General features: G+C 40.9%; 1 protein-coding gene across 3 annotated transcripts in view; it reads left to right on the top strand.

Moving 5' to 3' along the window:
* Positions 1-19320, top strand: part of LOC125899600 (FERM, ARHGEF and pleckstrin domain-containing protein 1-like) — a 91274-nt gene that overhangs the window by 42907 nt on the left and 29047 nt on the right. For all 3 annotated transcript variants that reach the window (XM_049594024.1, XM_049594025.1, XM_049594026.1), the window contains exons 3-13: positions 5658-5762; positions 5876-5918; positions 6093-6171; positions 9223-9320; positions 11741-11855; positions 15496-15643; positions 15797-15892; positions 15978-16141; positions 16273-16341; positions 16430-16523; positions 19098-19311. In XM_049594024.1, coding sequence (XP_049449981.1) covers positions 5658-5762; positions 5876-5918; positions 6093-6171; positions 9223-9320; positions 11741-11855; positions 15496-15643; positions 15797-15892; positions 15978-16141; positions 16273-16341; positions 16430-16523; positions 19098-19311 — 1225 coding nt within the window. The remainder of the gene's footprint in view (positions 1-5657; positions 5763-5875; positions 5919-6092; positions 6172-9222; positions 9321-11740; positions 11856-15495; positions 15644-15796; positions 15893-15977; positions 16142-16272; positions 16342-16429; positions 16524-19097; positions 19312-19320) is intronic.

The following is a 19320-nucleotide window of genomic DNA, read 5'->3' as shown; positions in this document are numbered from 1 at the left end:
GCCCTAGTGCTTTTATAGATAGAGGTCATAAAAAAGGGAGATAGGTGACATTTTCTTGGCATCTCGGATGATGAAAGAAATGTCAGCTGCTGAGCGTGATGTTTCTTTAAAACTGTAACCTTTCTGCCGGGGCAGAGGCCGAATGACATGTATGGAGAGGGATGAGAAATCATGTGTCAGCTGCACGTCAGGGTAAAGAAGTCACAGCTTCTGTGTCTGAGGTTTTGTGGCACGGTCTGCGTTTGTGGTTGTCAGTGGAAATTTGAACATTTTGTGTGATTTTTAGTTTTATTTTGAGACCAGAAGAGAAAGAGAAATAAAAAAGAAGTCTTGCTGCAGGTGCTCTTACAATAAATAAAAATGGACGTTTCATAAAGTAACTTTCAAGGAATACTTAAACCCCCAAATTACCATTTGCATTTTAGTTACTCACCCTGTGTTTTGTTTAATTCATGAAAAAAACTTGCATGCCTCGGGTAAATTAAAAATCCAATAACAGAGAAAAGTCTTGATGAATTGAAGTCATTGGGGGTCGTGTTTAACAACAGCAAAACTATTTCTGTACTGCACACAACTCATGCAGAATAATCCACCTTAATTATCTAAATTAATTTAAATTACCAGCGAGTTTTAGTTCCACCTTTTAGCCAGAGATGGAAATGTTGGTAGGTGGGTTGGTCTGAAATAGAGCTGCATCTGCCCATTATTTTCTCAATTAACTGATTAATTGTTTTGTGAATAAGATGTCAGAAAATCATTTAAAATGCTCCGTGTAACTTATTTCCCAGAGCCCAGGGTGACGTCTTGAAATGGTATGTTTTATCTGACCAACAATCTAAAAGCCATTCAGTTTATTATCATGTATGATGAATAAGAGCATCAAATTCTCACATTAAAGAAGCATGAAACCAACAAATATTACCATTTTTTTGTTAAAAAAAAATACTAAAACAAGTATTAGATGATCAAAATAGTTCCTAGTTAATCATCTGTAGATCGACTAATCTATTAGTGCACTAATCATTGCAGCTCAAGTCTGGAATTGGAACAACCAAGGAAATGAACTGATCATTTTATGTCTATGGCAACCACTATTGGATGGATTGCCCTGAAATTTGGTCCTGATTAATGTTCCCCACAGGATGAATTTTAATAACTTTGTTGATGCCATACCATAATCATGAAACATGGTACAACACCATACCTGCTAAACACCAGCATGTGTCACTCTGAGCCTGTTAGCACGCTGACATTAGCATTTTTCTCAAAGCCGTGCCTCACACATCTGCCACACTGGCTGCAGACCCTTTGTATTGTGTTTGACAACATTTGGCAGTTACATTTGGCAGCCATTACCAGCTATCAATAAAGTGTGCTATTGTGTGATTTCTAATGTGCTAGCAGTTCAGTGAAGGCAACCTGACCAGACACTGTGGCTACACAGATAACTGCCAAGATGCTGCTATAATAAACAGTGACTAGACCTTCTTCACTGGAGACACTTTGACATGTCACTGTAGGAAAATCACAGGTGTAAATGTTGTTCATGCTGGCTCACTGTCATGACTTACTGGGATGCTTGAATAGAACAGAGCTATTGGTGATGTTCGTAGCACCTCTGCTTTCCCTACTGTGACAGGTCAAAATGTCATCTGTGACAAAAGGCCCATGGATCATGAATTAGGGGTGAAATGATCACTATATACACCACTGTCCACATACTTTCGTGCACTTTTGGGTTCAGTTGGCTAAGATGTTGCTCTCATATCACGTCTCCTCATTACATTGCCTACTAAGCTGTTTACATGGCTAATGAAAAGGAATATTCCACTTGTATTCTTGTTTACATGCAGCCATGCATATTCTGATTAACGTGCCCTAACATATTATTTATCATGTCAAAATATGGAAAAGTAGAATGGTTGGAACTACTATTTTTTTTTTCAGTTTTCCACCAGTAGTGGACTTGTTTGACTGTTTGAACACAGCCTCTCTCTTTCATTCCTTCAGCCACCTTCTTGAAAAGGTCGGTGCAGGGATATTTGCGCTTATCCAAAAACCTATTGATATCCAAGTCTTTCATAAGGTTTAAAAGTAGGGGTGTTTCTCCTTTAGACCAGAAATGTAGGCTTTTCTTTTGGGCATGCATCTCTACCCCACAGCCTTGCAAACTGTTGGATAGTTGGTTCTCACAGTGCACTGTATACATGTCCAAAGAATGCTCCTAAAACCCGAATCATACTAGTATTGTGTTATTATTATAGGCCTTGGAGGTCGGAAATCGGAGCTTGGAATGATGTCACACTGAGTTGATCACATTCCGGTGCAAGTTGGTAATACAAGATATTCTAGCCGGGTTAGCCATTGTTAGCAATACCAGTTGATCACAAGACATTACACTGAATTTTGCGCATACAAACACTGTAGCAACATGTCCAGAGATAGAAGTTGATGTTGTGTATGACTGATTTAATGAGGCACAAAGATAAAACAGAAGTGCTAATAAACAGTGTAGTGACTAGCCCTATGTGTTAGCCGCTAATGGTTGCTAATTGACTGAATTGGTTGGACGTGTACTCAGAAAACTACTCCCAATCTTTACCAGTGCTGTGTATCATCATACCTTTATTTTCTCACCAGTGTCCGTAATGTCCGCACGACTTCCAACAAGTTTCGACACAAACTTCCAATAAACACAACCATATAGATTTAACTCACCGTCGAAAACTGTTTGCGCCCTAACATCAGCAACACCTGTGCTTACTGGCATGAACTTCAATACCATGGCCCGCCTCAGCCAGTGACATAAGCCACCTAGTGTCGTGGCAGGATAAAACATTTAACACAAATCAAGCATATGGCTCCAACAAACAGTATGTTACTAAAAATTTCACTGCTGTTGATGAACGTAGCATCCATCTGGGATTTTGAGGTCAGGGTTGGTGAGGTTTTCCCAGCTTGCCAGGCTGGGAATCTGACTTCAGGGTGTGTTCTGGTTGAAATGTCCATCTGGGAACTCGGAAATTCCCACTTCTGAATGCAAATGGAACGCACCATTGGTCAAAAATGTTCCGTTTGGTAAAAAGTCTAATTCAAAATATCCAAATGGAACATGCTGCTTACATGATACGTATCAAATTCAGAATATTGTCTTTAACATAGTCAGTGTTACAGCCAGACTCCAGAGAGGGAGGACTGTTACAGTGTCCTCTGAGTGCCTGCGTCATGACGGCAGTCAATCTCTGTGACTTATGCTTCATTAACGACAGCGCTCTTATTGTGTGGGCTGCTGCAGTGTCAAATGGCAGCACCATAACTCCGCTCTGCAACAGCTGCATTTAATCAAGCACTGGCTGGCTCTAATCAGCCTGTGCCTTACCCATCTCTGCTTGGCTCGTGGTCATTTTACACTGACAGCAGATTTATATAAGGCTGGATATGAGAGTGCCCGAGAGAGACGGAAACACTCTTCAGCCCTCACTGTATTCAGCTCCTCTGCTGTTCCCGTTCCCGTGGCCTCTACGGAGCACATTTGTCGAAATCGTTGCAGAAAACATGAGACACAGAATTTATACAGAGGCTGTTTCGTCTGCTCTATTAGGAGGCAGTTCGCGTGTGTATGGGAAGGAGTGTGCTTTGGCTGATGGCCTCTTTCCCTCCAGCCTCCTTGTGGCCTCCCTCATCAGCGCCTTCGCCATATGGAAACAGCTGGTCCTCAGTGGTGGGATGCCCTCTGCACTGCATGAGGCAGCCTGGAGAGAGATAGTGGTGCTACACACAGGAAGGACAGACTCGAGGAGGAGCGGTGAGGGTGGGTGGCTTGTTTGGGGAGGATTATGGATTCAGTTGTGGAAGTGTAAACCCTCACACTAAGCTGGTAGAGATTAAGTTTTTATTCTCTAAGCATTAATAGGAACACAGACAGTGTCATTCTGTGCCTTTAAAACACTACATAGATTTACAGGCAGGCAAACGCCTTTATTGTCAGATGAAAAGAGGATGTCGACACAGTTCAGCTGTATGAAGAAAATTCTTGTCGCTTGTGTCTTAGCAACTCGCTGGCCTTTATTGCAAAAGTAGGGGAGAAACTCCTTGAAACGTAACTCTGGATCATTATCCAAGCCGTGGGGAACGGCTACTATAAACACACATTCTCTAGCTGTGATACGCTCAGCACTGGTGCAGACCAGTCACGAGGAAGCAGCCATGCAGAAATACTCCTGTTGTGTGCCTGACAGAGCTCTGTGTCTCCTTGGGGCGTCTTTAACAGAAGGCTTGTTTCAGTGGAAATCCCTGACATTTATTTGACCTTCCATGGGAACATTCTCGCTCCAGAGTTGCGGTGGCTTTTTGAGGTTTTGGTGTTGTCACATTGCAAGTATTTGTCAGAAAGTGGGCGGTTAAGTCGGTTTTCAAAGTGTTTATATGTACTGTATGTGGGGTAAGTGAGGACAGATGTGGTCAGGGTCGGATTCTTTATCCCATCCTGAGACTGTGTCAGCCTCAAAGGCTGCTGGTCCATCGTCAGTGACAGCAGTGACACTGAAAACACAGATCAAAGACGGGGTCCAGCCCCCTCCAGCTGCAGCAGCTTTTGGTGGCCCACTGTGCTATTGAATGCCAGGGTGGAAGGAGGGAGGGTAACAGAGGAATGCAGACAGTTGTATCTGTTTTTGTGACATTAACTTCCACAAGGTTTGAGAGGTCTACAATACAGTTTGTTTCTCAGTGCTTTTTTGTGTCAGCCTCATCATCTGAGTTTCCTGAATTTGGTTATCCTTCATTTAACCCTTTCAAACCAGAACAAATTGGCTTGATGTCTTTTAAAAACATGGGAAGAAGACAGTGAAGCAATGAAAAAATAAATGAACAAAGAAATTAGGGAGAAGTTAGTAAAAAGAGAAAATTAAAACAAAAAAAAAAAAGTTAGAAATAAGAAAAAGAAACAAACAAGGAAATGACCTGAAAAGAGTGCTTAAAAATTAAAATAATTCTGTGACACAGTTTTAAAATGTAATAATAATAATTACGAATATAGTTTTCTCTAGCTTTTTCCTTTTCCCTGGTTTTTGTTTTTTAAATAATTTTATCAGTCTGGTTTTTTTTTTTGTTCCGCAATTTGTGGGACATTTCTCACCAAGTTGCTCGCTGCCCTTTTTCCCCATGCTTTTGAAAGAAATCACTCCAATTTGCTCAGGATTTAAAGGTTTAAAGATGAAAGGTGTCTGAATGCAGCAAAAGAAACATGATGTCGCTCCAGGTTTCAAAGGGTTAAAAAATCATTTGCGTTGATTTGCTGATCAAAAGTTCAGACAAAAAATGGAAATGGTTGTATTTATGGCTATACTGAATAGTACAGTGCTTCAACGCCTGATTCATAACCTTTACATTTGAATTCTGAATAAATATTCATTCTTGTTTTCTTCCATGTCTCCTCATTCTGTTTAAACCTGTTTTTTCTGGACAGTTGCCGATAAAGATTAGGCTACACTAATGCTACACTACACAATTTCCAAAATTTGCTACATTTTCAATAGAAATATTCTGCCTCGATTAGGGCTGGACCATATATTTATATCATGATTCATTCATTCAGCCCTGGTAGCTATACAGACGAGTGTTATTTTAACCAGAATTTCATTTCCTCCTGTTCACAGCAAAAAGCCTCAGGCAAGATGCTGTTCGACCTGGTGTGCTCCCACATGAACCTCATCGAGGGTGACTACTTTGGCTTGGAGTTTCAGAACCAACAGAAGATGATGGTGAGTGAGGATGGAAATGAAATCTAGATGAAGCATCTTCTTGTACGTCTCAGAGTTATTATTGCTTGTCACTGGTTACTCTAGTGATGTTTCTCGTTCTGTGTTTTCAACAGGTTTGGTTAGATCACATCAAGCCCATCATCAAGCAGCTTAGACGTAAGTGTTTCAAAATAGTTTATGTGTTTTTTCAAGGCATCTTTTTCCATGAATGTCTTAGTTTTGTCTTAAAAATAGCTGTTGGATCTGTGTTGATTCAGATTTGTGGGTATTTTCGAGGATGACTGCATTCAGCTGTACCTAATAAACTGACAACTCGTCTATCCCACACAGGACCGAAGCACACAATCCTGAGGTTTGCTGTGAAGTTCTTCCCTCCGGATCACGCCCAGCTCCTGGAGGAGCTAACCAGGTGAGCTCCTCTCCACATTATTGAGCTCATTATTTATCTCTCTGTCAGGCATGTCTTCCAGTTGGCACCAAAATGTGCATTTATTTACATTCTGTCAATGTAAACGACTTCAGCTGTGACTGAACGCGATTGTAGAAGCATAAATGAAACATGTGCTCCGGTCCCCAGAAGATTTATTCCCTCCTCAGCTTTGCACTTGTGTCATGGCTGCCATGTTTCTGATTTAGCCCTCTGGAGATTAGCGTGGAGCTAATGATTTTCTGGTTTCTGTTTCCTCGCCTCTCTGGAGCGAGCTCATGACTTGCATATTTTCACGGTCAGAGGGGATAAATAATAGGCGTACAGAAAGTAAATGTCCCACTCCTATGGGTGTACTGTTAGGCTTGGTTGAGACCTCACCTTTACTAAAGAGTGTACTTTATGTGGTTTTCCTGCCAAAGAGGGCACTCCTCCATCATGAGGTCAGATGGCAGGACTATGCATTTGGCATCACAGTTTCATCAGGTCCTTTGATAAAGCTGGCAACACTTCTTATCCATGGACCTCTGACTTTTGGATGCGCACTGGTCCATTCATCTGTGTTTTAAATTATTTCTTAATTTTCATTATTTAAAATTATTACTATACCTTTTATAAGACTATATTCCTGCTCTGGCTTTCATCCAAGAGAAGCAGCACTGTAACACAAGACAGTCAGTAAATCTTCCATAAATGACTTCACTCAACTTATTAATTACTGAATCCAAAATGTTCACCTGTGCCAACTTCTTTTGAAAGTCTTGAGTGAAATTGAAAGAGCCAGGGTACATTATATGTAATCAGAAATTTAGTTACAGCGGCTCCCTTGGACGCCCTGCTTGAATTCAGTACATGGTGTTTCTAATCGAGTTTCATTTGATCGTGCTCCGGCGCCTGAAACAGGGTGTCTGCAGGTCCTTTAAAAGTCTGAAATTGTCCGGGTGCTCAGTGGCTCACCTGGTAGGGCGGATGTCCCATGCACAAAGGCTATGTCCTTGCCACAGCAACTGCGGGTTTGATGGTCCTTTGCTGCATGTCATCCCGTTTTCTCCCTCTTTCACACTAAAGCTGTCAAATCATATTAAGGCGAAATAACAAAAAAATGTCTTCCATTGGATTTTATAAATTAAGGGTTCCCACAGTCATAAAAAACAACAACAAAAAGTTATAAAATTAGGAAAAACAATTCTTCTGGCCTGGAATTGTTTTGGAATTAACAGAATGTTTTCGAAAAGATTTAAATATACTTTGCTTCAGTTATTGTTTAAAATATGTTCGTAAAAATTCCAAAACATGTCTAATATTACGCAAAATCTGTTTCTTGTATTTGTAATTTATAATCTAGTGCTGCACTGAGTGACTGTTGTAACATCTGTAGTTTCACATGATGGGTGTATGCAGCCAATTGGTAACAGGAAATGTCTAACGAGCAATTAAAATTAGCAAGCGCCAGCAGTTTGCTTACCTGCAAATGCATGGGAAGTTCAAATTTAATAATGTATGGCTTTCGAATGACACATATAATACATGGCGCAAAAGAGAGGAAGACCCTAACCAAAGTATTTTATGTTGGTATACAATGGGGGAAGTGGCTTTGGTCAGCCGCTCTAGTCCATCCGTTCTCAACTGCCGAAGTTGAGTTGCAGGGGCAGCAGGCCAAGCAAAGCACCCCAGACATCCCTCTCCCCAGCAACGTTTCCAGCTCCTCCTGGGGGACCCCAAGGCGTTCCCAGGCCAGACAAGATATGTAATTCCTCCAACATGTTCTGGGTCTTCCGGCTCTGAGCTCCCTCTGGATGTCCGAGCTCCTTACCGTTTCTCTAAGGCTGAGTCCAGCCACCCATCAGAGGAAACTCGTTTTGGCCGCTTGTATCCTCAACCTTATTCTTTCGGTCATTACCCATAGCTCATTACTATAGGTGAGGGTTGGTAAGGGAGCTCGCCCATGAGTGTCTGGTGGCCAGGCCTTAGACCATGGGGCCCAGTCGGGCTTAGCCCGAATTAATAACATGAGGTCGCCACTGTGTGGGATTGGCATTGAGGCCGGCTGCGTTGTGCGCTGGGTGGCAGGCAGGGGCAGGCACCAGGGCATGCTGACCCTTGGTGTCACAGACTGGCTTTAGTCAGCCTTGTTAAAAGAAAAAAGCATCAAGACAACCAAAAGGCAACTCAACAGACAACCAGTGTCCGTACATACATATTTCACGCCTGCTGTTGCCAGGACAGATAATGTTACCACTTTATGTGGTACTGTATGTGCAGACACAAAGGCATTTCAATCCATATTTCATGCTATGTTTTCACTGCAATGCTTTTTTTAGCACACTAAAGTAAGAGCCTCTTTAATGCACACAATGATTCCTTTATAGGCCCAGTGTTACTTCTATCAAGTCATGGAAATGGCGTAAAATATAAAGGAAAAGTCATGGAAAAGTTTTGAAAATTAATTGATAAAAATGTGTGGGAACCCTGTAAATATTAGGCCTCAAAAGTCATTATATAGTCTTAGATTTAATGTGTGAGGTCCTGTTTGCCACAAACATTTTTATCTAATTGTATTTAAACGAAACAGAAACACTTCATAGATGTAAGGGTGTGGGAATTTTTCTACCAGTCAGACCCAATTTAATTTATCCATCTTTTAATTTCTTTTTGTCAGAATGAGTCAAGCTCTTCTGTGTGAAAATCAGACATTTCTGATGCTTCAAATCTTTAAACATACAACTGAACCTAACGTCTCTCTTTTTACTTTACACTTGCACTTACACGTTGGCAAAATGTAGATTAACCTAACTCACTCTAATAACCATTGTCCTTCACAAAACCCACTTCTGCATGGTATACTCTGTACCTTTATGCTTACCTGGGATGTATGAATTTCTCGGAAAATCAGTCATACGTTTGGTTAGAATTATCTTAAAAAGGTCTTGAAAGCATTTCATTTTAAGTGTCTGATATCCGTAGACACCCTGTTGATACCACAACCACATCTACTCTGCTCAATGTGTGAACACTCTTTGTGTTTGTTTCCAGGTACCTGTTTGCTCTCCAGATCAAACAGGATGTTTCCTGTGGACGTCTGACCTGCAACGACACCAGTGCAGCGCTGATGGTCTCCTACATTATCCAGTGTAAGTTCATCGTGGCTGTTTCCTCATTTAGCTCAAGAGACCAAAGAATGGACCAATCAGATAACTGTCTTTGAAGACACATTATGCTTTTTTCCCCCCCCACACAGAGCTTATCATCAAACATTGTCATATAGCACAGTGCGCACCATTGCAAATTGATTATCTGTGTGTTGCCATGGATACCTTTCACTCAGATGCCTGAACATAATCTTGTATGACTGCTTCAGTATAACCTCATAGCTGAGCATTTTCATAACCTGACATTTCTGAGCCACAGTCCGTTAACTGAAAGGGATCAAAAACATCACACATGATGATGGAGATCAGTTAAACTTTGGTTCAGTATGTACAGTAGACATACAAAATAATATCATGAGTATTACACAAGGAAATATCTTTTGGAGAAGCAGAGTTCAGAGACTTGGAGAATCAGTGCCGAAGACAATTTAAAGGGATAGTTCGGATCATTAGAAGTAGGGTTGTATGAGTAGTGTAGGATCCTGGCTTATCGTCACTCACGTCAGTGTATATCATACAGTAGATGGTGGTTGAGCATGCCCCCAGTTTGGATAAGCAAGCAGAAGTACATGGAAACTAAGCAATGTGCTGCTACAGAACATATTTTAGCCACCTAAATGGATACAGATTTATTGATACATAATACTTGACAAGGTTTAAATACTGATTTTCCTCAGTATCAATACTATCTATGCTACTTACTAGCTCCCCATTGCTCTGGGTCCTCTTGCTCACCCATAGTGCATCTCCTCGTCATTCGTCTCATTTGCTCCAGTTGCATACAGCGACAAATTTTATGCCCTTAGTGTCAGTTTGTCCTCGTGGTATGGAAAATGGTATTGAATATCAATATTTTTTTATGGTATCGTATCAAAGTTAGAAGTTCTCATATCATGACAACACAACCACAGACAGCCTGTTCTGTCGAGGAACTAAAGCCGTTATGTTGCTCTTAGAGATGATGCACCGATCCAGCCTTTTCAGTTTCGATACCGATCCCAATGCTGTGGCTTTGAGTATCAGCCGATACCCGATACCGATCTGATACCATAGTTGACCTAAAAGCTATATACCTTTACATGTAGAACAGAAAAGACTAGAGGCATCAGGCATTGATGACTACACAGTTGTTTCTTGAAATACCTCCACACAGCAGATTCTCTCCTTCGCTCCATGACGTATGACGAAGCTCGCGTCGCAATAGATTTGACGGGAAAGGATCGCCTCAGGTATAGCTTGCATTTTCCAATACCCAATCCACCTATTTTGATGATATCGGGGCCGATATTCGATCCAGATATTGGATCAGTGCACCCCTAGTTGCACTCTTCAAAGCCAGACTCCATTGAGAATAACAGTAATTTAGCATCATTGAACGCAGGAGCTGTTGGTCTACCACTATCTTGATCAGTTTCTTAGTTTGTGTTATTGTGTGACTTTGGTGTTTTAAAGGGGTGGTTTGGATTCACCAAAGTCACATGATAAACAAGTTAAGGGATTGAAGCAGTGGTAGACCAGCAGTTCCTGTATACAGCAAGCTTAAATTACTCTTTTTCTTAATGGAGTTTTGTGGCTTTGACGAGAGCATAGATGGAGAACTGAAGCTGTTAATGGCATACCCATCATAAAGTGCTGTCTGACGGCAAAGTAGAGCAGTAAAAATACTCTCAATGTAGTGTACACTTAAAGAGTTTTATTTTCTTTAGGTGGCTAAAATATGTTTTACTGCTGTCCCCATACACAGCAGTGCATTTCTTAGCTTCAATGGCGATACTCATGCCTGCTTCTCCAAGCTGGGGGCGTGCCGACCACCATTGACACCACTGACTGTATAGCCCCTTCCTTCACTGAGCAAACAACCCAGAAACACCCACTAACATTTGGTTTTTGCATTCAATGGGTAAGGTTACAGTTGGCATATACTCCCAGGTCAAAGTCAAAGAAAGACTAAATAAGTAAGAGATATAAAAAAGTAGCCACTGTAACATTTTTCCTGGCCTCCATGCTGCTTTCAATTGTTTACTAACCTGTTTTCCGGCCTGTCCGTGACGTTGAATGTGACATGCCAGTAACAGAAAAAAAAAATATCTGAAAGACAGACTGCAACACAGCTGTGTCCACAGCTCTGGTCTACTAGCAAAGGAAAAGCAGTCTATCACCTATTTTTAACAAGATTTCCCACCTTTGAAAACCTGCATTCATGTGCTAATTTTGGAGGGAAAAGGGTATATGTAATACACTGACTGATAATAACCTCATGCAACCCCACTTCAAAAGATCTGAATTATCCCTTGAAGCTATTCTGGAGGCTTACTAAGATGTTTAATGTTTTTTTGTCTCCCTTTACTTTGTCACCTTTCTTCATTCATGAACTTTTTCCCTTCTTATTCCTAACTTTTCAGCTGAGATTGGGGACTTTGAGGAGAGCCAGTGCCGGTCACATCTCCTCAACAACAACTACATCCCAGATCAGATGCCCCTGATTGACAAAATCATGGAGTTTCACTCAAAAAATAGGTGAGTTTATGGAACTGGAGTATTATGTGGTGAGCACATGTTTTAAAATACGGCATTTCTTTGATCCAAGTCATAGTTTCTTTTTACTGCGTTCAGAAGGTCACTGAGCAACATTTACTCCCTTCACCCATGAACAGGATCAGTTGTTTCAGAGCTTGTGCGTGTCCTGCAGGCAGGTTTTATTATACAGGTGACACATTCAGGAAATCATTGAATGAATGGGTTCTTTCTCAGGAGTGCTCCGTGCAGGTTTTTATGATACACCAACTTAGCAAAGCCAGTCATTGTAAGCTGAGCCTCTGGCCAGAGCTGGATACTTTTTCTCCACTTCCCTATCAACAAAAGGCTGCAGTGCTCCCGAAAAAGGACTGAAATCTTCCTCCAACTCACCAAATGACTCATACAGCAGTTGTGAGCTGGGTTAGTAGGTTAAAAACACAGATTTTGAGTCTAATCTCAGATGTCTAATGCAGGAGTTTGTGTGAGGTGAAGTGAGGAATCTGCCTTGGTGTGCTGCTGTGAGTATATTACTGGAAACATTCCAGATCTCCTCCTGCCATTCTCCCTCAAAATGTTCTCATCAGCGCACATATTTGAATCAGAGCTTTGCCAAGCCTTGTCTCACCTCCATGGACACACAGTGGGCGTCTGCAACATGAAAGAATCTCCATTAGATTTGACTGCTAAGGCTAAGGCTTTTTTTAGTTGATAACTGTAACTGCGGCGCTTTTGGCTGGGTGCTGTGCCGAGTTAAATCTCTTATTAGGCACCACACACAGGAAACAGGAAGGCTTATCCACTGATAAGAATTAGGAAAGTTAGTTACTGTTTGCAGCCCCTCCCCCTGCCTCCCACCACTGCTCCGAAAAACTCTGATAAACATTAGAAACCTGGATCTACTCAGACTTGGTCTTTTCACCTCAATTAGTGAGACACACAGAGCGACGATAAGCCAGGATTTAATTTATTTGTTTAAAAAATGTGCTGAAAGGATAATGAATGCCACAGTTTGCACTTAAAGTCAAAGTGTTAAAACCTGGAAGTAAGATTAGTCTTTTTCATTTTGCTGTGTCTTAATTCACCCTTCCTACTTGAGTCTCCTTTTTTAAAACACACTGTTGTACAACACCAGTATATAAATTTAAAGATAAAGTCACTGTTATTCTGTATATTTTTCTTAATGTCAACAAATCTACAGAGAACACCAAAACCGATAATGAGCCAGTTTATCACTCAATACTTCCTCACTTCCATGCTCTTTCTGTGGCGCTCAGCCCCAGAAGTCCAATTATTCTAAATCTTTCAAAACACATCAAAAATATATAGTTTCTTTTCTTTTTTTTAAAGGCTTAGTGATGTCCTAAAAGATCCGGGCACTGTGGTTTATAGTGATTGTGACAAACACATAATTAAAGTGCATTTGTTGAGGACTATTTTTAGCTATGGATTAATACACAGTTGGTGCCCAGTGGAGTATTTACAGCAGCAGGACAATGTATAAAGGATTAACGCAAATAAACTACAGTGTCCACATTCATTGTCATGATGAAATATGTCACCCAGTGCAGCGATTAGTAGTCCTTGGACAACAATGACGATGTACAACACAGATGGATACATTCTATCAGGCTGTAGCCACACAAACAACTCATGTTAGTTGCATGAATTCTTTGTTTGTTTTGGATACACACAAGAATCAAGAGAATTTTGGGCCAAGTTCCCCTCTTCCGACGATCGTCAGCAAAGCCCTGATTTTTTTTTATGGTTTTAAAGATCATCTTGCCAGATTTTCCTGTGGTTTAAGGTATACTCAGAGTGTTTTTTTTTTTTTTTTTAAGGGGTGCACGATATTGGATTATTTGCTAATATCTGATATGCCGATATGTAACAACTCATTTTAACAATAACTGATACCAATATCGATATATCCACTTCTCCCTATCTAATTTTAGTGATCATGAAGTCTCTTATGTTGTGGAATTAACACCATATTATGCATGCATACTTAACATAATGGCCCATCAGCTGGTGGAGACATGAGATTCAATATATGTGATGTTCATTCACCGTGCAAAACAAGGAAAATCATGTTGACTGGTTCTGATAGTTCATTTTAAAACCAAGATGCAGATGATGTGCTGATATTATTCTGCATCCCTGGTGTTTTTCTTACATCCCCCAGTCTGCTGGGAAGTCCATTCTGGTCATAAATATTCAGCATTTTCAATATTAACAGTCCGATATTCTGTTGTCAGTGGTCCCTCATTGAATATTGGGGTTCAACCCAGAATTTACTCACCTCCAGCTTGCGATGTAACATGTAGCGTCCGTGTTCATGCCATCTCCATGACTTTATCCATATTTATTTCCTGTTTACTTTGTGAATTTTATGTAAAAAGGCTCGTTATCCGCCAATCTCTCACATTTTTATTTGTTAAGATATGAAAAATCTCCTAGTCTTGCCCAGTCTGTAGTTGACAGTAAGCAAAATATAGAATATCGCCAGCCTTATTCTCTAAAAGAATAAGACAAAGACATCCCAAGGGCGACCGCTGGAGATGGTTGTTTGAATGATCCTGTTTCAACTGATATAAAATAAGAACCATAATTACCAGAACATTCATGCTTTTCGCAACCGAAAGCTAAGGCTTCTGTTTTCCACGTCATCAAGTCATTACATGTCATTACATTACCTTGCATGTGGTGACATGGTGACAATGCGCAGTGGTGCTGGTATTTCCTCATAATGGCTGCAGGAGATCATTACTTTCAGTAGCTAGAGTATTCCTTCTTGTTGAAGCAGAAAGGTCCTCTTTGTCATCATGTTGCACACTTGTGATGATGTCATTATGCTACCTTACGTGTGGTGCAAAAACTTGGTGACGTCAAAGGAATAGGATAAATCTTCAAATCGCCTTTGCACTTGGTTTATAAAAATGAGCATATCTGAAAAACTTAAAATGTACATAATTCAAATAACTTATGGTGTGTAAAAAAAGAAAAATAGTGAGTGCTGCACTGGGTCAAGATTGTCAGGAGACAGAAAGTTGCTCAGGTGCTCTTCAAAGACAGGGAATGAATGAAATCAGGAGGACCGTCCTGATAGCAAATTGAAAGTATCAAAAAATGTTCAAAAATGCAGTCCAAACTGAAAAGTCCGAGGCACTCCGTGGTAATATTAAAAATCCTTTATTTAAGCACAGGGATATCTACGCGTTTTGACAACATTTTTCATACTTTTGATACTACAATTTACTATCACGACAGTTCTCCTGTTTTTATTTCATAACTTACGGTGTGTTTTAGAGATATTTTGTTCATGTTTCTACATTTAGAAATCTTTTAGATCAATTTGTTTTGTGTGTTTACTTTGTAAAATTTGACAAAAAAGCATGTCTAAGTTCTGTATTTTTTTCTGTAATTTATGACACAATTTCAATCCTGTTATCAATTATCATGGTTTATTGACTTAAATTCCCTTTAAACTGAGGTTGTGCTGATTTTAGAAACATGAAGTATTTGAAGATGCTCCAAAAAATGACATCACAATAAGCAAAAATACCAATGTAGCCACAGGCAGATGATTTCTGTTGCAGAGTTCAAAGGGTTAACGTGTTACTGTTGTGTTTTGTGTTACTAGAGGTCAAACACCAGCAGAATCAGACTATCACTTACTTGAAGTGGCACGCAGGTTGGAGATGTATGGGATTCGCCTCCACCCTGCCAAGGATCGTGAGGGCACGAGGCTAAGCTTGGCTGTGGCTCACACCGGTGTCCTGGTCTTTCAGGTCAGCCGCACAAGTTTGTAGATTAACATGTGGTGGTGTGATGTAATTAGTTGTCTGCATTATGTGATTATGAAAACAGTAGATCTTTTGGTGGTAAGAATGTTCTATGTTTTTTAAAGCGTGAAGTAAAACGGTTGTTTTTCATCCCTGCAGGGACACACAAAGATTAACGCCTTCAACTGGTCTAAAGTGCGTAAACTGAGCTTCAAGAGGAAACGTTTCCTCATCAAGCTGAGGCCAGATCTAAATGTAAGTCACGTCCCTGAATCTCACTGTGTAAAATACAAAATCCATCAGCTTTGGGCTATGTAAGCTGTGTTTTTATGTCCCCCAGAGTTCATATCAGGACACTCTGGAGTTTCTGATGGGCAGCAGGGACTGCTGTAAAATATTCTGGAAGATCTGTGTGGAATACCACGCCTTCTTCCGCCTCTTTGAGGAACCTAAGCCCAAGCCTAAGCCGGTGCTTTTCACACGAGGCTCCTCCTTTAGGTTCAGGTGAGTTGCATCATAAAGCTCTTTGTCTCTCAGGACTGCAGTCACACAGCAGCATCTCACCATCACTTAATAGTCTACAACGGTTCTCCCAGAATAGCTCATTATCATCTCTCCTGTACTTGTCTCTGCAGCGGGCGCACACAGAAGCAGGTGATTGATTATGTGAAGGAGTCTGAGTTTAAAAAGATCCCGTTTGAAAGGTAAAGGCTGCAGACATTTTTGACACATTAGGTCTAGGCGACGGTGCTCAGAGTGTATAACACTGACCTTCAACATCCTGTCTGCCAGGAAACACAGTCGAGTCCAACACAACAGTCGGGTCCAACACAATATCCGCCTGTCGCCGTTGCCTTCTCCAAGCCGCCATGAAGTGCCAACAGAAGTGAGTGTCTCAGTTTTTCAGTGCATTGACAGTAGAAAGTTATCTGCATGTCACCTGATGAATCTTATTATGATTATATGTCTTGTTGTCTTACAGTTACTTTGCATAGAAAGTTGTTTTTTTTTAAATATCTCTCAGTATATTACACTCAGTACATCCCCAGGCACTTTATAGTCACATCCTGAACATAACATTTTGTCACTTCCTTTATTCATTTTTTTGGCTTCAAATTGGGGTTCAGTGTCTTGTCCAACATAGCGCTGGAGCACGACCAACTTCAACATATAAACTGCAAGGGCCAGGAATTAAACCACCACCCTTTCACTTCCTGAGCCACAGCCGCCCTGTTTTACATTTTGCCTTTAAGGTTTCAATTTTTTCTTAAACAAGGTATTTTTATTGGCAATTCAATAGAGTTAATAAACAAACACAGAACCAGAAAGGACAAAAAGACCACCGCACCCACCCGTCGACACAAGAGCAAACAGAGAAAGCCAGACCAGTCAAAGAAAATCCAATACAGAAGAAGAAAAAAGACGGAAAATGACAACAAATTAATCAACTTGTGCAACACAAGTTGGGGAGTATAGCATGTTTCATTACAATTTTGCAGCCTCTATATTTGCCACAAAAGTTAAAAATGGTTGCCAGGTGGCAAATGAGCGAGCAGTTGATTCTTTGATAAAACAATAGGTTTTCTCAAATTGTAAATGATACATAACATCCTTGATCCAGTGTCCATATGTTGGAGGTGAGTACTGTAGTGGTTAGAAGTGAACAAAAAGAGATAATGTCTGCTTGGGCTCTACTAAAGTTAACATCTAGAGGAGTTAGGCCTCCTCCAGATATTGCTGTGGACATAGATGGGGCAACCAGCTGTCCAACCATTGCTGAAAAAGTTTTGAATATTAAATTCAAGTAATTAAATAGTCGTGGACATGACCGGAACATAGAATGTAGAATGCCCGAAGACCGTTTACACCTTTCGCACGTAGGATCAGTATCACTGCTAATCTTAGCCAACGGAGCTCTGGACCAATGGAGTTGGTGTACAGTGTGAAACTGAACGATTTAAATTTAAAACAGAGGAAAGTAACCAAACTAGGGGACACTCAGAATCAAAATAAAGTTTATTATCAAGTAAGTTTTCACTTGAAAGGAACTTGCCCCAGTGTTTGGTGCATATAATAAACATATTAAGAGGAAGTCTGTGGATATTCTCATTTATCCAGGTCAATTCCATTTTGGCAACAATTAAATCGTAGGCAACTGGACTTTGATTTTGTCTAGAAGACAAAATTCTAGACAAAAATTCTTCTAGACAAAATCAAAGTCCAGTTGCCTACGATTTAATTGTTGCCAAAACATATTAAGAGGAAATAGAATAAATGGAAAAATACTGCAACAGTCAATAACGTAAATACAGAACAGAAAAATTACAATAAAGTTAAAAAAAAAACTTCAAAAATACTGTGGCATAACAAATATGTACAATTTACTGGTTTCAGAAGTGACTGAGATGGAAAAAAAATATTTATTGAGAAACGGTCTAATGCAGATTCAGACTTTGTGGCCCTTAGAGTCTAAAGCTGGCACTCCAGCACGGTGCCTGAGCCTGCATAGGCAGACAAATGGGTGTTAAGCCACCTGTTACAACCCTTTTCAGGTTGTCTGGTCTTATACCTCTGGTCATCGCACAGGTTTAGTTTTACATATGTACCTCACCAGTGAGTCTTCTTCTTCTTCTGCTTCTTCCCCGTCTTTTGCTGGACTGTTGCTACATGTATTGGCACATTGGCACATTGCCACTACTAAATGTCGATCAGTAAAACTGACAGCAGGAATGTGTGTTCTGCAACCCCCGTGTACATATGCTTGTACATGTGGATCGTCTGTGCAAGCTAGTAGAGCTAATCACTCGGCCCTCCAGGTGGTCACAAACTCAGTACAAGATTAGTATTAATAATCAAATTAAACATAGTCATTAAAGGTGGGGCAGGTAGGCAGAAATCTGGAAAGGGCAAAAAAAAATGGCAGAATTTGAAAATACACCCTCTTCCTTCAGCTCTCACCTCTCTGCCCTGCTCTCTCTGTCTGTTTATCAGACCACAGATAAGACAAGAATTTGCTAGGTAGCGACCCCACAGTCTCCCTCCCTGTAGCTTTGGGCTGCTTCCCCAGGGGGAGAGCGGGCAGAGGCTTGGGAGATGGACTTGAAGGCGGCTGCTGTTGTGGCTCAAATTTGGCCAGTGCAAACCCCTCAGCACTGGGTGTCACAGTGGGCTGGCGACAGGTCTAACCTGTGTAATGGCAGCAAAAGAAAGTTTGATGATGTCAAGCCCTGTCTCTGAAATGACCTGTTATTGGCCAAAGTCTTCCATCACAATCTAACCTTTTTAAAGCCTGAAAACAGAGTCAAGAGGAGGTGCAGAGGTTTAGTTTACTCTCAGTCCATGCTCACAGGTTATTATAGGGTTTCTGATCAGTGATGCCAAAATAAAACTGCCTACACCAGCTTTAATAAAATGGACTCTTGAAATGTTTTAATTCTCCTCCTGTCTCTCTCTCTGTCAGATTGGTGCTCCAGGGGACAGAGTAGACTCTCCTTCCAGGCGTCATTGGAAGGAGTCGGTGTTGGTGAGTGCAGAAGACCCTTCGGCCTCGAGGATAACAAGGGCGAGCCCATCTCACCAGAGAAACGGCCATGAGGAGAGAACAGGGTCTGTGTCCAGGACTGAGGAGAGAAGAGGCTCAACACGACAGACCCACCCAGAACATCTGAGTACAGGTCCAGCAT

This window comes from Epinephelus fuscoguttatus, linkage group LG13, assembly GCF_011397635.1.
Source record: "Epinephelus fuscoguttatus linkage group LG13, E.fuscoguttatus.final_Chr_v1".
Lineage (NCBI taxonomy): Eukaryota > Metazoa > Chordata > Actinopteri > Perciformes > Serranidae > Epinephelus > Epinephelus fuscoguttatus.
The sequence above is the reverse complement of the archived record's forward strand: the minus strand, read 5'-3'. Positions and strand labels throughout refer to the sequence as shown.